The following is a 14043-nucleotide window of genomic DNA, read 5'->3' on the forward strand; positions in this document are numbered from 1 at the left end:
AGGAGGCTCTGAGGACCCGCCCTCCTGTCCTGTGCCCCTGCTGCCTCATGGGCTGAGCACTCAAGGGGCCAGACCGGCAGGCCCTGGCCCCCACGGCCATGCAACCTGTGGAGGGCCCCCTGGGGCTCAATGGGGGGGGCGAGAACTTGGCCAGGCAGTGGCCCCCAGAAATGCCCCAGGGAGGTGCTCTCAGCCCCAGCTGCACCGCGGGGGTGAGAACCTGGTGGGCCGGAAGGGGTGGGCAGGACTAGGGGGAGGGAAGGGGGGGCCGGCCGGGGCTCTGTCCCGGCCGCTTGGGACCTGGCAGGGCGGCTGTCCCGGCGGCTCGCCCCACCCGAAATGCCCGCAGCCCCGGAAGGCGCCGGGCGCGGGGACAGGCTGGCACAAGGGCCGGGCCGCTCGCCCTGAAGCGCCCAAGCGGGGCGGGTGGGTCCGCGAGGGCGCCCCCGGCGGGTCCCCCCACGTTCCCTGCAGGGCGCTCGGGGGCTCGTCGGCAGGGGGTGTGCGCGGTCACCGCGCCGGGCGCGACGGCGGCCCCCAGGGACGCTGGCCGGCTCGACGGCGAGGCGAGTCCGCGGGCGGGCGAGGCCGCGCTCTGGTCGGGGTGTCCCCGCCTCCACGCCCCGTCCGACCGGCTGCACCCCTGCGGCGCCCGGGCCCGGCGGGGGCGGGGCCCGCGGGGCGGGGGCGGGGCCCGCGGGGCGGGGCGGGGCCTGCGGGGCGGGGCGGGGCGTGGGCGGGGCCGGCGGGCGATCCCGGAAGCGGCGCGGCCCCGCCCCCGCCGCGTGGCTGTGCGTCGGGCTGTTGCCGATAAAGTTGTTTGCAGCCGGGCCGGCGGCGGCGGGTCACGTGAGCGGAAGATGGCGGCCCCGGCGGGCGGCGGGGGCTCCGCGGTGTCGGTGCTGGCCCCGAACGGGCGGCGCCACGCGGTGAAGGTGACGCCGAGCACCGTGCTGCTGCAGGTGGGCCGGGCGGGCGGCGGGCGGGGCCCCGCGGCCGAGGAGCCGCCTCCGCGCCGGCCGCGGGGTCCCTCGGCGCCGGCGCCTGCCGCCCCGCGCGGGCCGCCGGCCGCGGGCCGGGCCTGTGCTGAGTCACTCGCCGCCGCCTCTCGAGGCCCGACGGGTGCGGGGCCGTGCGCCCCCGATGGCGCCCCCACGGTGGGGCGCGGGGGCGCTGGGGCCCCGGGCGGGCTCCGGCCGGCCGGCCGGCCTCGGGGGCCCGTGCGCCGACGGGCGGGGCCCCGCGGGCGGTGGGGCCGGAAGGACCCTCTGAGTGGGGAGCGGGCCCCGAGTGCGCGTGGAGGATGCCAGGGTGGGGACCCGGCCCGGGGCTGTCCTGCGGAGCCGGGGCGGCGAGGCAGGCCCGCGAGCAGGGGAGAGTGGCAGGGTTGTGCGGCGAGACCCAGGCAGAGCGGGTCAGGCCTGGTCAGCTGACCCGCAGGCCAACCGCCCTGGCCTGCCTGGCCTCACTGCGCCTGCTTAGCAGGGCGGTCAGCACCCTGTCCCCCGCCCCAGGTCCTGGAGGATACGTGTCGTCGGCAGGACTTCAACCCCAGCGAGTACGACCTGAAGTGAGTTTGCTCTGGCCTGGTTGTGGGGTCCGAGTCCCACCGCCTGTCCCCAGGGCCCTGCTGGGGGGCTTAACACCCCAGTTCTGGAGGCTGAAAACCCAAAGGTCGAGGCGGCACCCCCTGCGCAGTCACCCCAGGCGCCGCTCGTCTGCCACCCCTCACCTGGTCTTCCCGGCTCTCCCAGGACACTTGTTAGCTGGTCGGCCCCATCCTGGGCAGCCGGCTGCAGGCCTCCCCCCAGGTCAGGCTGCGAAGGCCTGCTTCCAGGCGAAGCCCCGCCTGCGGGCCCTGGAGGGGTGCGTGTCCTTCTGGGGGACACCACCCGCCTCTGTGCTGTGCGCTCGGCATGTCAGGCTGCAGGCTCTGGGGTGCGTGTGCGCAGGGGTGCACGTGGGAAGGGACGCTTCTCTCTAGAGAGAGCGTCCCCAGGTTCCCAAGGCCTCTAAGACAACAGAAGGTCCTAGCTGGGCGGGTGTTGGCGTCTCCCTGTGAGAGCCAGGGGCGGGAGCCTGTCCTCCCAGGCCTCAACTCCAAGGAGGAGGCTTCCAGGAGGGGGCCGGGCTACCCAGCCCCCCACCTCCTGCCCTACTGCTGAGGCCCTCACTGGCCTCCCTCAAGCTGCCCGCAGCACAGTCTGGGTCGGCCATAGCCTGTCTCCATGGTGCTGAGCCGGGCGTGTGGCCCCCGGGCTGGCGCTTGCCCTCTGTCCATGGTGCCATCTGCTCAGAAGGCCTGGGCTGAGCTGCCCGCGGCGGACTGCTGGCCCTTCCTGCTTCTTCGCACCAGCAGCCTCGCATGTGCCGACATGGCCCCGCGCCGCTCCTGGCGGGCAGCAGCATGGGGCAGAGTGGCTGCTCTTCAGCTCCTCGACACCTGGGCTTTGTGAGCGACTCGGCTAGGGTCGCGGCTGTCTCTGGGGAGTCCAGGCAGTGGGCAGCCTGCGCCTCCTCCCAGGCCTGGGGCTTCCCCTTGAGCTGCTGTTGAAAGCCAGGCCAGAGCTGGACTTGAGGGCAGAGCCTAAGTTGTTGGGGTCGCCTTCTGGGAGGCGGTGTCTCCTGGAAATGCGTCATCCGAGCCGCGTTTCCGACAGCCATGGGCGGGGCCCCCACCCAGCCGTGCTCCGGCCCTGCCGGTCTCTGCTGTGGCCCCGGAGCCGGGGTTGGAGCGGGGCCCAGGCCAGGCAGGTGCCCGCAGTGTCTGGGCCGCTTTTGGGGGCGCTGCCCCCACCCTAGTGTGACCTGGGCTGAGCGAGGCTGCTGGTGGGTGGGGACCGTGGGCCTGGCTGGAAGGGCCCCTGCCTGGCACTGCAGGGCGGGGGGCTCTGGCTGCCAGGGCTGGGGGGGGCGACTGCGTGGAAGAGGGCGGGCGGCGCTGGACTCTGTCCCTGTGGGCTCTGCCGCTCCTGGCGTGGCCCCTTCCGTGGCTGGCAGGGAGCGGGGGTACAGGCCCCTCCAGGGAGCGCTACCGCCGAGCTCCAGAGCAGCGCGGGGCGCCCTGCCTGTGCTGGGGACCACGCCTGCAGCCTGTGTCCCCCACTCCACGCTTGGCTTCGCTTTCCCGCCAGCGGCCCCACGCCAGCCGCAGGCTGCATGTGGAGCTGCAGCCGCCCGGTCTGTCCTGCAGGTTTCAGAGGAGCGTGCTGGACCTCTCGGTGCAGTGGCGGTTCGCCGGGCTGCCCAACCACGCCACGCTGGAGATGGTGCCCGCCTCCCGTGGCCGCGGGGGGCCCGAGACCACGGTGGGTGGCCCCTCCCCTGCCGGGCAGGTAGGGGGGTGGCGGGGGCCCCTCTGGGTTTGGGCCTTCGCCTGCCCCAGAGGGTGGTTGTCCAGCTTCCCGTGGAGGGGCCGACTCCCCTGGGCCCTGGGGCTCCTGGGGTGACGGGAGGCTGAGCGCTGCCCTCTGGCCACCCTGCCAGGGTGTGCTCCCGCAGTCCTGCAGGTGTGGGCGCCCTGCTGCCCCCAGGGCGGCTGCCTGGTCCCTTGGCTCAGCGCCTCAAGGGAGCCTCCCCCTCCTGGTGTCATGTGTGTCCTGAGTCAGGGTGGGCTCGAGGGGCCCCGGGGGGTGGGGGCTCTGGCCTGACGTGGCCCCTGCAGGTGCGCGTGGCGCTGCAGTTGGAGGACGGGCCCCGCTTGCAGGGCACCTTCCGCTCTGGCCAGACGCTCTGGGACCTACTCAGCCACTTTGCTCAGACCAGGTGAGTCACGGCAGCTGGGGCGCTGGCGCCTGCCCTCTGGCCCTGCTTGGGGGCGCTGGGCCCATGGGACCCTGGGCGCCTCAGTGCAGCTCCCTCATCATGTACACAGGCATGTCGGGAGGCTTGTGGGCAGGCGGGGGTCGGGGGTGGCCAGGCTGTGAGGGGGAGGCGGGGAGCCTGCGGGGCAGGTGTGTGGCCCCAGGCCCTTGTGGGCTCCGGGTGTCCCCTCAGGACTCGGGCTGCCGCCCCATCTTTGCTCTTGAGGCTCCTATGCAGCTGCCCTGGAGGACCCCCATGAGCCCCCCTAACTGCCTCTGCTGGGCTGGGCTGGCCTGGGCCCTCCAGGTGCTGCTGGGGGGGCGTCTCTTGGGGCCCCTGACCCCACAGTGTGTGTTGGGAGGTGCAGGCGTGGGCCCTGGCCCGCTGTGCGTGGGGGCCGCTCTCCAGCTGGGGTGGGGTGAGCGAGGGGAGAGGGCTGTAGTCCCCGCCCGCCATCGCCCATCCTAGCACCGTGGGTAGGGCCTGGCTCCCCTGCTGCCCGCAGACGTGGGCGGGCTTGCCCGGCTCCGTGATGGCCCCTTCCCCTGCCTTGAGGCCACAGGCAGGTGCTGCTGGCCAGGCGGGCGGGCGGGCAGGCCCCCTGCTGCTGGCCCTGGGCACCGGATGGGCCTGGCCAGGAGCCTGGGGGCTGAGGGCACCGCGGTGTTTCCTCTCCTCTGCTCAGGGAGCGCCTGGAGCAGCCGAGCGGGGCCAGCCCGGTCTGCGTGTACATGAGGGACGAGGTAGGTGGGCGGCCATCCCGGGCCTGGCCGCGGCCCACGCCCGCTCCCCCGCGGCCCTCCGGCCCTGCCCCAGACCTGCAAAGCGGGCAGCCGGCTCTGAGGGCGCGAGTGTCCCGGCCTCCCCGGGGCGGCCCCCGGCCGCGCCGCCCTCTGCGCCTTGTTTGTTTTCTCAGCTTCTCCCGAGCCCAAGAGTCACAAAAGTGGTTTCGTTTTAACAACTGTTTGCCTCGCTCCGTGTTTTCCTCTCTTCGGGCGGCGCGGGGGCCCTGCCTCACAGGGGCTTTTTGTTCCCACCTGGCAGCGGCCTGGCTGGCTCGGGGCCAGTGTCCCAAGGGGCCCTGGGTAGGTCCTGGCCTGGGCGGGGCACACCCATCCATTTACCCCAGTTGGAGGTTGGCGACCCAGACCCAGGGCTGTGGTGTGGGGGTGTCGGGGTGGGGGCGCGCAGGACCCGAGGGGCACTCAGGTCAACGTCCGCACCCAGACGAGACAGGCCAGGTCTTTGTGGTCGGTATAGCCGCGGAGGGCAGGCCCGCCAGCCGGAGGCGGCCCAGGCTGAGCATCTGGGGTGACCTGGACGCAGCTGCAGGATCTGCAGGCCAGTGCCAGCAGGAGGGCCCAGTGGCCTTGGGCGGGGCCGTGGCTCTGGGGGGCTGAGGTGGTCCCTTGCGCTCCCAGAGCCCTGGGGCCACCCCAGCCCCCGTGGGTGCCTTGTGTTTCCACTAGGGCGGCCGGCGGGGTTGCGAGGAGCGCCGCCTCGCCGTGCTCCGGGGTCTGTGCTGGGCAGACCCTTCCTCGGCCTCGTGACCCCGACTCCAGGGCGAGCTTGGGTCACTGGGTCCCAGGAGGGCTCCGCCCGGCCCTGGCGCGGGCCTCCCTCGCGCTCTGTGTTGTCTGTGTTTGCGGCCTGAGTCGGCCGGGGCCTCTCCCAGTGTCCCGGGGCCCCGCGGCCTTGGACGGGGCTGGCGAGGGCCGTCCCCAGTGCCCTGGGCCCCCCGCCGCCATCAGCACCTGTGCGGGACAGTGGGTGGGCCGGTGGGCGGGGTGGGAGTCCGGGCCCGGGGTGGCCTCGCCAGGTCAGGTGGGGGCGCTCTGTCGCTGAGTGGGGTCAGCAGGGGGTCCTGTCCCCGCAGGTGGCCGGAAGAGCGGCCTTGCAGGACACGACGTTGCAGTCCCTGGGCCTCACCGGGGGCAGCGCCATCATCAGGTGGGTCCAGTCGCTGAGAGCGGGGGCGGGGGTGACAGAAGGGGGCGGGGGGAGGCGCGCCGCCCTTCTCACCGCGGGCCTAGGCTGAGCAGCCGGGCAGCAGAGCCCGAGGTGGGGGCCCACATGGCTTCACTGCTGTCTGGGTCCTCAGGTTTGCCATGAAGCGAGGCGACTCTGCCGGCAAGCAGGAGCCCGCCGTCCCCCGGAGCAGAGCCCCAGGGAGCCCGACCCCGTCCCTGTCGGCCGAGCAGGCTGCGGGCAGCCCCCTGCCGCCGCTGGACACAGCCCAGCTCAGCCGGGGTGACGGGAGCCGTGAGGAGGCTTCGGGCCCCTCGGGGGGCGGCCCCGTGCAGGGCCCAGGCCCAGAGCCCGCGGAGGTGCAGGCGACTGGACCCTACTTCACACAGGCGACCTTCGTGCCATTCTCAGGTGGGGGGCAGCGGCTCGGGGGCCCCCTGGCACCTGCGAGGCCTCCGACATCCCCCGTGTCCTGTCTGGCCATGTCACCGAAGCCTGCCTCCAGCCCTGGAGGCCCCTCCAAGCCCAAGAAGCCAAAGCCAGGCCAGGAGCTCCGCGAGAGGGAGCCGGTAAGGGCCCGTGGGCTGGTGGGGGTGGGGGCGCCTCTTCCTGGGCGGGACCCTGGGGCTCTGTGTGCCCAAGGTCGGCGTCCCCAGGCCCGTCACGCGTCACATAGCCTGATGGGTTTTGGCAGACTTGTGTCTCCGACCCGCCGCTGTCCAGCGGGCCCCTCCCGGAACAGGCTGGCGCCCTGTCCCAGGCCTCCCTTTCTGCCCGGCCGTGGCTTTGACCGGAGGTGGTGCTGGCTGTCCAGGCTCCTTAGCTCTGAGCCAGACCCCTCTGCTGCGCCGCCAGCGGTGAGCCGCCGGGCAGAACAGGAGGACGGGAGTCTTGGCCTTGGGGGGCCGGAGGCACACGTAGCCCTGCGGAGGCTCTGGCCTGGAGCCAGGGTGGGGCCCCGCATGTGTCCCCCGAGCCCTTCTCCTGGTTCCGCCTTGGCCGTGAGGTCTCCCGAGTCTGTTGCGCAGCTGCCTGCGATGCCCACCGGCACCCCTCTCTGGCCACCCGAGGGGCGAACGGGTCAGGGTCGGCCCCTATGGGGTTAGCCCGGCCTTGCTGGCCTCAGCCTCGTCAGATCCCGAGTGGGGCGAGAGGCCACCTGCAGGCCGGGCTCCCCTGGCCACGGGCCTCCTCTGCTCGCGCCGGCCGCGGCGGGTCCCTGGGCCCAGGCAGGTGGCGCGAGCTCGCTCTGCGCTGACGTCAGTGGGGCACCCGTGGGCTGGCTCCCTGAGGTTGTTTCGGGCTCCGGGGTGGGGTCTAGAGGAGATGCTGGCCCCACGCCACGTGCCCTGCTGAGTGGGTGGGTGAGTGGGTGGGGCGGGCCTGCCCCTCTCAGTCCCGGGAGCCCCACCAGCCAGCGTGGGCTGGAGCAGCCCTGTGTGCTCAGCGCTGGCGCCCGGCGCAAGCCTGCATGGGGACTTGGGGCAGGCCCTGGGTGGCCATCCCTGTGCGTACCCTAAAGCTGGGGGGCGCGAGGGGAGCCCCTGGTGTCCTGAGCAGAGAAGGCCCTGACCGTGTCCCGTGGGCCCGCTGACCACCCTGTGGACAGGGCCGAGTTGCCTGGGGGACTGTGCTGCATCCCCCGCCTGACCCTGGGCCCAGGAGGGCACCCGGGGGAGGGCCTGCCCTGCCGGCCTTTGATCTGGTGGCAGCTGGCTGCGCTCGCCCGCTCCCGGCAGCGCCAGCGCGCGGCCACATGGCGCCTGCTCTGCGTCCGCGCGGTCCTGGGGGAGGGGGCGGGCCAGGACCTTCTGGGGAACTTCAAAGGTGCGCCTCGGCAATCAAAAGGAGTTTCCAAGTTTCCCATTAATGCCCTGCCTGTGTGTGGTTTTGGGATTTAAATAAAGAGGCAGAAGAAAGACAGGATGAAGTGCAGGCAGGCCCTCCGCGGCCGGGTGGTTTGCAGACCTGGGACTCTGCCTTTGATGTCGGACGTCAGTCATTCCGAGGCAGTTTCGCTGGCCGTCAGCGCGGGCGGAGGCTGCTGCCGCTGGCCTGGCCTTTGAAGTCCTCCCGCTGCCCGGGGGCTGCCCTGCAGCTCCACACACAGGGGCCGGAGGCCCGGGCTTCCCTGTCACAGGCCCGTCCCCGGGCAGGGTGGTGGCTGACGGCGGGGCCCTGCCCCCCCACACCCCTTCCCAGGCGGGCATCTGGCGTGCGGCTGCCCCGTCCCTGGCCTGCGAGCAGGTTCAGAGCATGTGGGGTGGGGAGGAGCTGGGCCAGGGCCAGGGCCAGGGCCAGGGCCAGAGTGGGCCGGGGGTGCCCCTGCCGCCTCCCCCAGGATGCTGCGTGGTGCCCTGGGCTTGCCCCATGGCCCCTGCGTGCTGTCCAGGGTAGGCTGGGCACCCCGCCCTGGTGGAGGCGAGGGCCCGGCGGTGCTGAGGGTCCGGCGTGGCTGCACGACCCGCGGAGGTGTGGGCAGGGGCGGCCGCTTTGACAAAACCGGTTGCGGGGGCGGGGGCGCCCGCTGCCCCACCTGCTGTGTCTGAGTGCAGCCCCCAGGGAGAGGCGGAGGCCAAGGGGTCCCTGCGGGTGCTGGTCTCTGCTGACCTCCACGGGCGTCCCGGGTCCCGTGGGCGAGGGACCCCACGCACCGCCCTTTTGGGTAACGGGCGACTCGGGGCACTACCGGGGGTGGGGGCGGGCCGAGGCCCAGCGGCCACCTGCCCTGTTCCCTTCCGCGTGCACGGCTTTCCCCCGTGGGAAGGGCAGCTGGTCCCGGCGTGGCTGGGGGGGAGCCCGGCCTCACGTCCAGGGCCGGGGCAGCCTTGCCACCTGGGAGGCGCTGGCCTAGAGGGTGGCCGGCCTGGGGTCTGGGCAGCTCCTCGGGAGGGCCGGGTTCTGAGGAGTGGGGAGGTCTGGCCTGCGGCCCCCGGTGATTCATCTGAGCCGAAGGGAAGGCCCAGTGGCGCCAAAGCCGCAGAGCCCTGGCGGCAGGCCTGGCGGCGTGGCCGGCGGGCGAGGGAGGAAGGCGGCCGCGCGGGAGCGCGGGCTGAGGGCACCGCCGGTGGCCTGCACGTTCCTCCGCGCTGTGTCACCGCGGCCCCGACAGTGACGGGTGGGAGAGGGAGCCGCGGCGGGGCGGCCACAGGCCCTTGTGCCAGGCGGCTCGGCCCTCGTGGGGCGTGTGGGCAGCGCCGCCTCGCAGGGCCCGGTGCGGAAGCTCCGTGTCCACACGGCGCGGGGCCCCACTTTGGCTGTCCCAGGCTGCCTGGGACTGTCCCTGCAGGGGCCTCCCCACGGGCGCCTCCAGGCCGCTCTGCCCCGCCCAGCGCCCTCCTCTGGCGCCCGAGGGTCTGGTCTGCACCAGCCGCCTGAGCCCCCGGCATGGGCAGAGGGCACGGCGGCAGCCGCGGGAGCTGGGGTCTCCCCGCACACGCCCCCCCTCAGACGTGTGCTCTCGGGGCTCAGCCGCCAGGCCTGCTACACCCTGTCTGACGGGAAGCCAGGGCTCCCCGGTGTGGCCCCACGCACGGTGACCGGGTGGCCCAGGCCTGGAGACACCGAGTCTGGGCAGAGGCCCAGGACACCCGTGGAGCCGCCTGGAGGGGGCTCTGCTGGCACCTCCCGCACGCCAGGCAGACGGCTGGGGGCCCCTGGCCGGCTCCCTAGGAGGGGGTGGCTGGGCTGTGTCCCCGCTTCCAGCTGTCACCCCTCCCAGACCTGGCGTCTCCCTGCGAGTCCCCGGCCGGCCGTGGGAGGTACAGGCCGCCAGCGATGGGGCCTGCCTGACACCCCGGAATTCTCGGCTTCTCACTGGGGAGCTTCTGTCCGCCTGGCCACGTTTGTCCACGCTGGGGGCCAGGCCGTGGGCAGCCCCAGGACCGCACAGGCCTCCAGGGGGTGGGGGCGGGCCGTGTGCAGAGCCCTGAGGGGGCCGGTCAGCTGACACTTGTGAGTGAGCCAGTGGCCGCGGCCCTGGGTGGGCGACGGTGGGCGGGTGGGCTCCGGTCCTCGGCCGACGTGCGCGAGGCTGGGGGCTGCTGCCGGCCGTCTGCGCCAGGCCTGCACTGGGCGCGGTGGCTCCGGCCTGTCCACCGCGCTGTCCGTCTGCCCGCGCCCTCCTCCAGCCCGGCCAGCTCCGGGACCTTCTGGAATGCAGGCGACGGGGCTGTGGGGGCGGTGTGGCGCCTGGCACCTTGTTATGAAAAGCTCTGGTGGAAACAGCCTATAGCTGCTGAGGGCGGCCGTGGCTTTGAAGGGGCAGCCACCTAGGGCCGCTGCTGGCCCCGCCGGCCCTCCCACCGCTGCCCCAGGTCAGAGGTGTGTCCTGGCGCACCCCAGAGGCCGGTGGCCGCAAGCTGGGGCCTCGGATGTGCAGTCTTGGGCACAGCTGGGGGTGCCCAGGGGTCCTGCAGGTGCTGAGAGAGTTGGTACCTGGGCCTGGGCAGGCTGGGGCCTGGTAGCCCCCAGGGCTGTATCTGCCCTGGAGAGCAGGTGAGCTGTGTCCAGGCTGTGCTTTGGGAGGGGCTGCGGGGAGTTGGGGTGGTAGGGGCCAAGGGGTGGGGGCTTCCAGTGCCCTTTAGCGTGGGGAGGGCCTGATGTGGCCCTGCCGCCCCTTTCCAGCCTCGGGGGGGGGGGGGGCTCGGCTCTGCAGCCCTGCCTTGGTCCCTGTACCCTGCGCTGCTGCAGGAGACGCGTCCCTCTGTGCACCGCTGGCCGCTGTGCCGCCCCCCAGAGCCCCCGTGTGCGGCCTGCTCTGGGGCCCACAGACGTTTGGGGGGTGACCTTGTTGAGCCCTTCGCCCCGCAGTGCTAAGGGTGCCGGGGCCGAGCCCAGGGCCGCCTGTCCTGCTGGGGAGCAGGTCCCCAGGCCCCCGGCACCTGGGCATCAGCTGCCCCCCTGCCTGCAGCCCGTGGAGCGCGAGCCTGTGGTCTGCCACCCGGACCTGGAAGAGCTGCTCCAGGCCTGGCCGGCGGAGCTGCCAGACGAGTTCTTTGAGGTGACTGTGGATGATGTGAGGCGGCGCCTGGCCCAGCTCAAGAGTGAGCGGTGGGTGTGCCCGGCTGGCCACGAGGCCTGGGGTGGGGGGGGGGGGAGGGGGCTGAGCCCAGCTCCCCAAGTGCCGTGCCCAGACTGTCCCCCTCCCCCCAGGAAGCGCCTGGAGGAGGCCCCCCTGGTGACCAAGGCCTTCAGGGAGGCACAGCAGAAGGAGAAGCTGGAGCGGTACCCCAAGGTGTGGTGCTGTGCGGCCCGGGCCGGGCAGTGTGGGTGGGCAGCAGGGCTGGAGGCAGCCTGGCCTGGGTGCTGTCTCCAGGCGGGCGGGCTCTACTGCCCCCTGACGGCGGCTTGTCTTGGCCCAGGTGGCCCTGAGGGTCCTGTTCCCTGACCGCTACATCCTTCAGGGCTTCTTCAGCCCCAGCGAGACAGGTAGGACCCCAGGAGGCCCTCCAGCCCCTTCTGACTCCCCTGTGGGCCTTGGGGTGCCAGCCGGCCTGCGGGACAGAAGGGGCCAGAGGAAGGTGGACCCAGCCCCCACCCAGCTGGATGCTCTGGCTGGGGCTGCTGTTCTCCGGGGAGGGAACCCCGCCTGAGAGCAGGTGGGGATCTTGGCGGCCATGACCCCTACAGTGGGGCCCAGAGGGCCGTGGGGGCTGGCCAGGGGGACCTGGTTGCTGGTCCCCCTCCCTCCCAACCCCTTTTCCCTCCTGCAGTGGGGGATTTGCGGGACTTCGTGCGGAGCCACCTGGGGAACCCTGACCTGCCGTTCTACCTGTGTGAGTGCTTGTCCCCCTCCTGCAGCCTGAGCCCCCCCCCCCCCCCGGGTGCCCATCCCGCACGCCCCTGTGCTGCCCGCCCTGCCGCTTCCCTCCTGCGCTCCCCGGGCTCTGTGGAGGCCCTGCCCCTGCCGCCGCAGAGGTGGCGCGGGGCCTGACCGGCCCGCACTGTCTCTCCGCAGTCATCGCTCCTCCCAAGACCCTCCTGGACGACCACACCCTCACCCTCTTCCAGGTGTGGCCTCGTGGGCAGGGCCGAGCTGAGGGGGAGCTGCTGGGAGGGCTGGGCGGGGCTGCAGCAGCAGGGGCGGCTTCTGGTTGGGCTCCCGGCCTCTGCCGTTTGACCTGGTGGGGGCTCCCAAGGAGACCAGCACCCATCTGGGGTGGGCCTGGGTGAGGAGCCGGCCGGTGGGGCTGTGGGGCCCAGCTGCCTGGGAAGCCCCTGAGCACTGGCTGCCGCCTGGTCTGCTGCCCTGCCCGCTCCAGGGTGCTGCGGGCTCCCGAGGGTGAGCAGAGCTGGCCCGGCGCCCTGCCCTGCCGTCTAGAGCAGGAAAAGGTCCTGCCCTCGCCCCGGGAGAGCAGCGGCCTCCCAGTCCCTCCGGCCTAATAGTTCCCGCTTCAAAGTCTCGAGAAGGCTAATTAGTAGCAGAGCGGGCCCTTGTTACGTGGGGCGGGGGGGGGGGGGGGTGTCTGCTTGCCGGCTGGGGGCGGGGGAGCAGAGACATGGCCCGGTGGGGGGCTGGAGGCCACCCCCTCAGCCCAGGAGCCCCAGAGCGCGGGGCGGCCAGGCTGTGGATGCACGTGGAGACCGGAGGGTGCGTCGGGAGTGGGGCGAGGGACCCGCCGCGGTCCCCTGACACCCGGCCAGCGGCTGTCTCCTTTGATCTGTCGGCCTGGCCTGGGGCCTCTGCCTGCAGTCACAGCTGGCAGGGCCGGGAGCGGGCAGGCGGGGACGCCGCCAGCTTTCATGTCTGCAGGGCCGCAGGCGGGGTGGCAGCTGTGCCCCAGCAGTGAGAGTGGGCGTGGGGCGGCGGGGAGGACGCGGGTGGTGGGGCCCGAGGCCCAGTGTCCCGCATCAGGCTTGGGGCCCTCCTCAGCCCAAGGGGGGCAGCCACGGAGCGGGTGCCTGGTGGGCGCTGAGGGGAGGCGGGGACTCGCCCTTCACATACCCCCCTGCTCCTGCCACCCCTGTGCCCCACCCCTCCCGGCGGCAGCCTCAGACCCCTCGAGGCTCCTCTTGTCCATGCCTCATGCTGGCCGCAGCCTCACGGTGGGGAGCAGCCAGGGTCCTCGCCCAGTACCCGTGCAGGCGGGCGCTGCCTCACCACACACGGTGGCCGGGACGCCCCAAGGCGAGCCTCAGGGCTGTCGGGGCAGCAGAGCGTGGGCCTGGCCAGCTGAGGGCGCCCCCACATCCAGCTGCCAGGGTGCCGACCTGGCCCCCTGAGCTTGGGCCAGTGGGCGCCCTCCACCCTCTCCAGCAGGCGCACCCACCTGTCCCCGTGAGGCCTGGGGGCTGCCCTGCGGGACCAGGTGGGCAGAGGCAGGTCAAGCACAGGCCCGGAGAGCTGCCTGGCCAGGTCCCTGCTGAGGAGATGGGGGGGTGGGGCAGCGGGAAGGGCCTGCGCAGGCCCTGCACCCCGGGCCTGAGTCCCTCCACCCTCCCTGCAGGCAAACCTCTTTCCTGCCGCCCTGGTGCACCTTGGAGCTGAGGAGCCCGCAGGTGGGTGGCTGGGTCTGGGAGGGAGCAGGGTGGTCTCTGCGGCCCCTGGGCCCTGGTGGGACAGCCCAAGTGGCTTCCTCGGCTGAGGGCAGCTGATCTCGAGCAGGCCTCTACCTGGAGCCCAGGCTGCTGGAGCGCACCGTGTCCCCGTCCACGGCCGACGTGCTGGTGGCCAGGTGAGTGTGTCGGGGGGCGCTGGAGCCCACCTGGCGCTGGCCTGCCATCCCACGCCTGATATTCGTCCCCAGGTGTATGTCCAGGGCTGCCCAGACCCCACCCCTGCCGGCAGCTCCTGATGCTACGCCCCTGGAGCCGGAGCCCGCGGCCAAGGAGGGAGGCATGGCCACCCCGGAGCCCCACCCTGGGCTGGCCCAGCCTTTGAGGCGGGATCTGGGCAAGGTGCCCAAGTGGCTGAAACTGCCAGGTATGGGGGGTCGGTTGGGGGGAGGGCTGTGGGCACCAGCCCAGGCCTGAGATCCCCTGTGCTTGCAGCCAGCAGGAGGTGAGCACCTGCCCCGCGCCCGCCCCGCGCCCGCCGCGCCGCCGCCGCCCGAATAAAGAGCTTCTGTGCACACCCGCGTCCTCCCTGGGCTTGGCCACCCGGCTCCGCCTCCCGCTCGGACCCTCCCGCCACCAGCGGGCTTTCCAGGCCAGCCCTGGCCGTTCCCGCGGGCCTAATGGCTTCCACATGTGCCGCTTTGAAGCCGGGGCGGGGGGGGGGGGCAGGGGGGGGACGGCTGCTTGGTGCAGCTGTTGTCCCCGACAGAGCAG

At 73.1% G+C, this 14043-nt stretch overlaps 1 protein-coding gene across 3 annotated transcripts; it reads left to right on the plus strand.

Annotated features, from left to right (window-relative positions):
- Window positions 1–860: 860 nt before the first annotated feature.
- On the plus strand, window positions 861–13863 carry ASPSCR1 (ASPSCR1 tether for SLC2A4, UBX domain containing; the record flags this gene model as incomplete). 3 transcript variants are annotated; one of them, XM_084238315.1, is made up of 16 exons in its annotated part: window positions 861–962; window positions 1515–1570; window positions 3194–3308; window positions 3665–3765; window positions 4490–4547; window positions 5681–5754; window positions 5906–6341; window positions 10685–10824; window positions 10927–11008; window positions 11136–11202; window positions 11487–11549; window positions 11732–11784; window positions 13221–13272; window positions 13379–13448; window positions 13521–13696; window positions 13765–13832. In XM_084238315.1, the coding sequence occupies 16 exons, from the start codon at window positions 861–863 to the stop codon at window positions 13776–13778; spliced, it is 1659 nt and encodes a 552-aa protein (XP_084094441.1). In that variant the 3' UTR covers window positions 13779–13832. The 3 variants fall into 3 exon arrangements, 2 of the variants coding, with proteins under 2 accessions (XP_084094441.1, XP_084094440.1); XM_084238314.1 differs by having other exon boundaries at window positions 13521–13863; XR_014617070.1 differs by lacking the exons at window positions 11732–11784; window positions 13765–13832 and having other exon boundaries at window positions 13521–13579.
- Window positions 13864–14043: the final 180 nt, after the last annotated feature.

The sequence above is a fragment of the Talpa europaea genome (assembly GCF_964194135.1).
Source record: "Talpa europaea genome assembly, chromosome: 7".
NCBI lineage: Eukaryota > Metazoa > Chordata > Mammalia > Eulipotyphla > Talpidae > Talpa > Talpa europaea.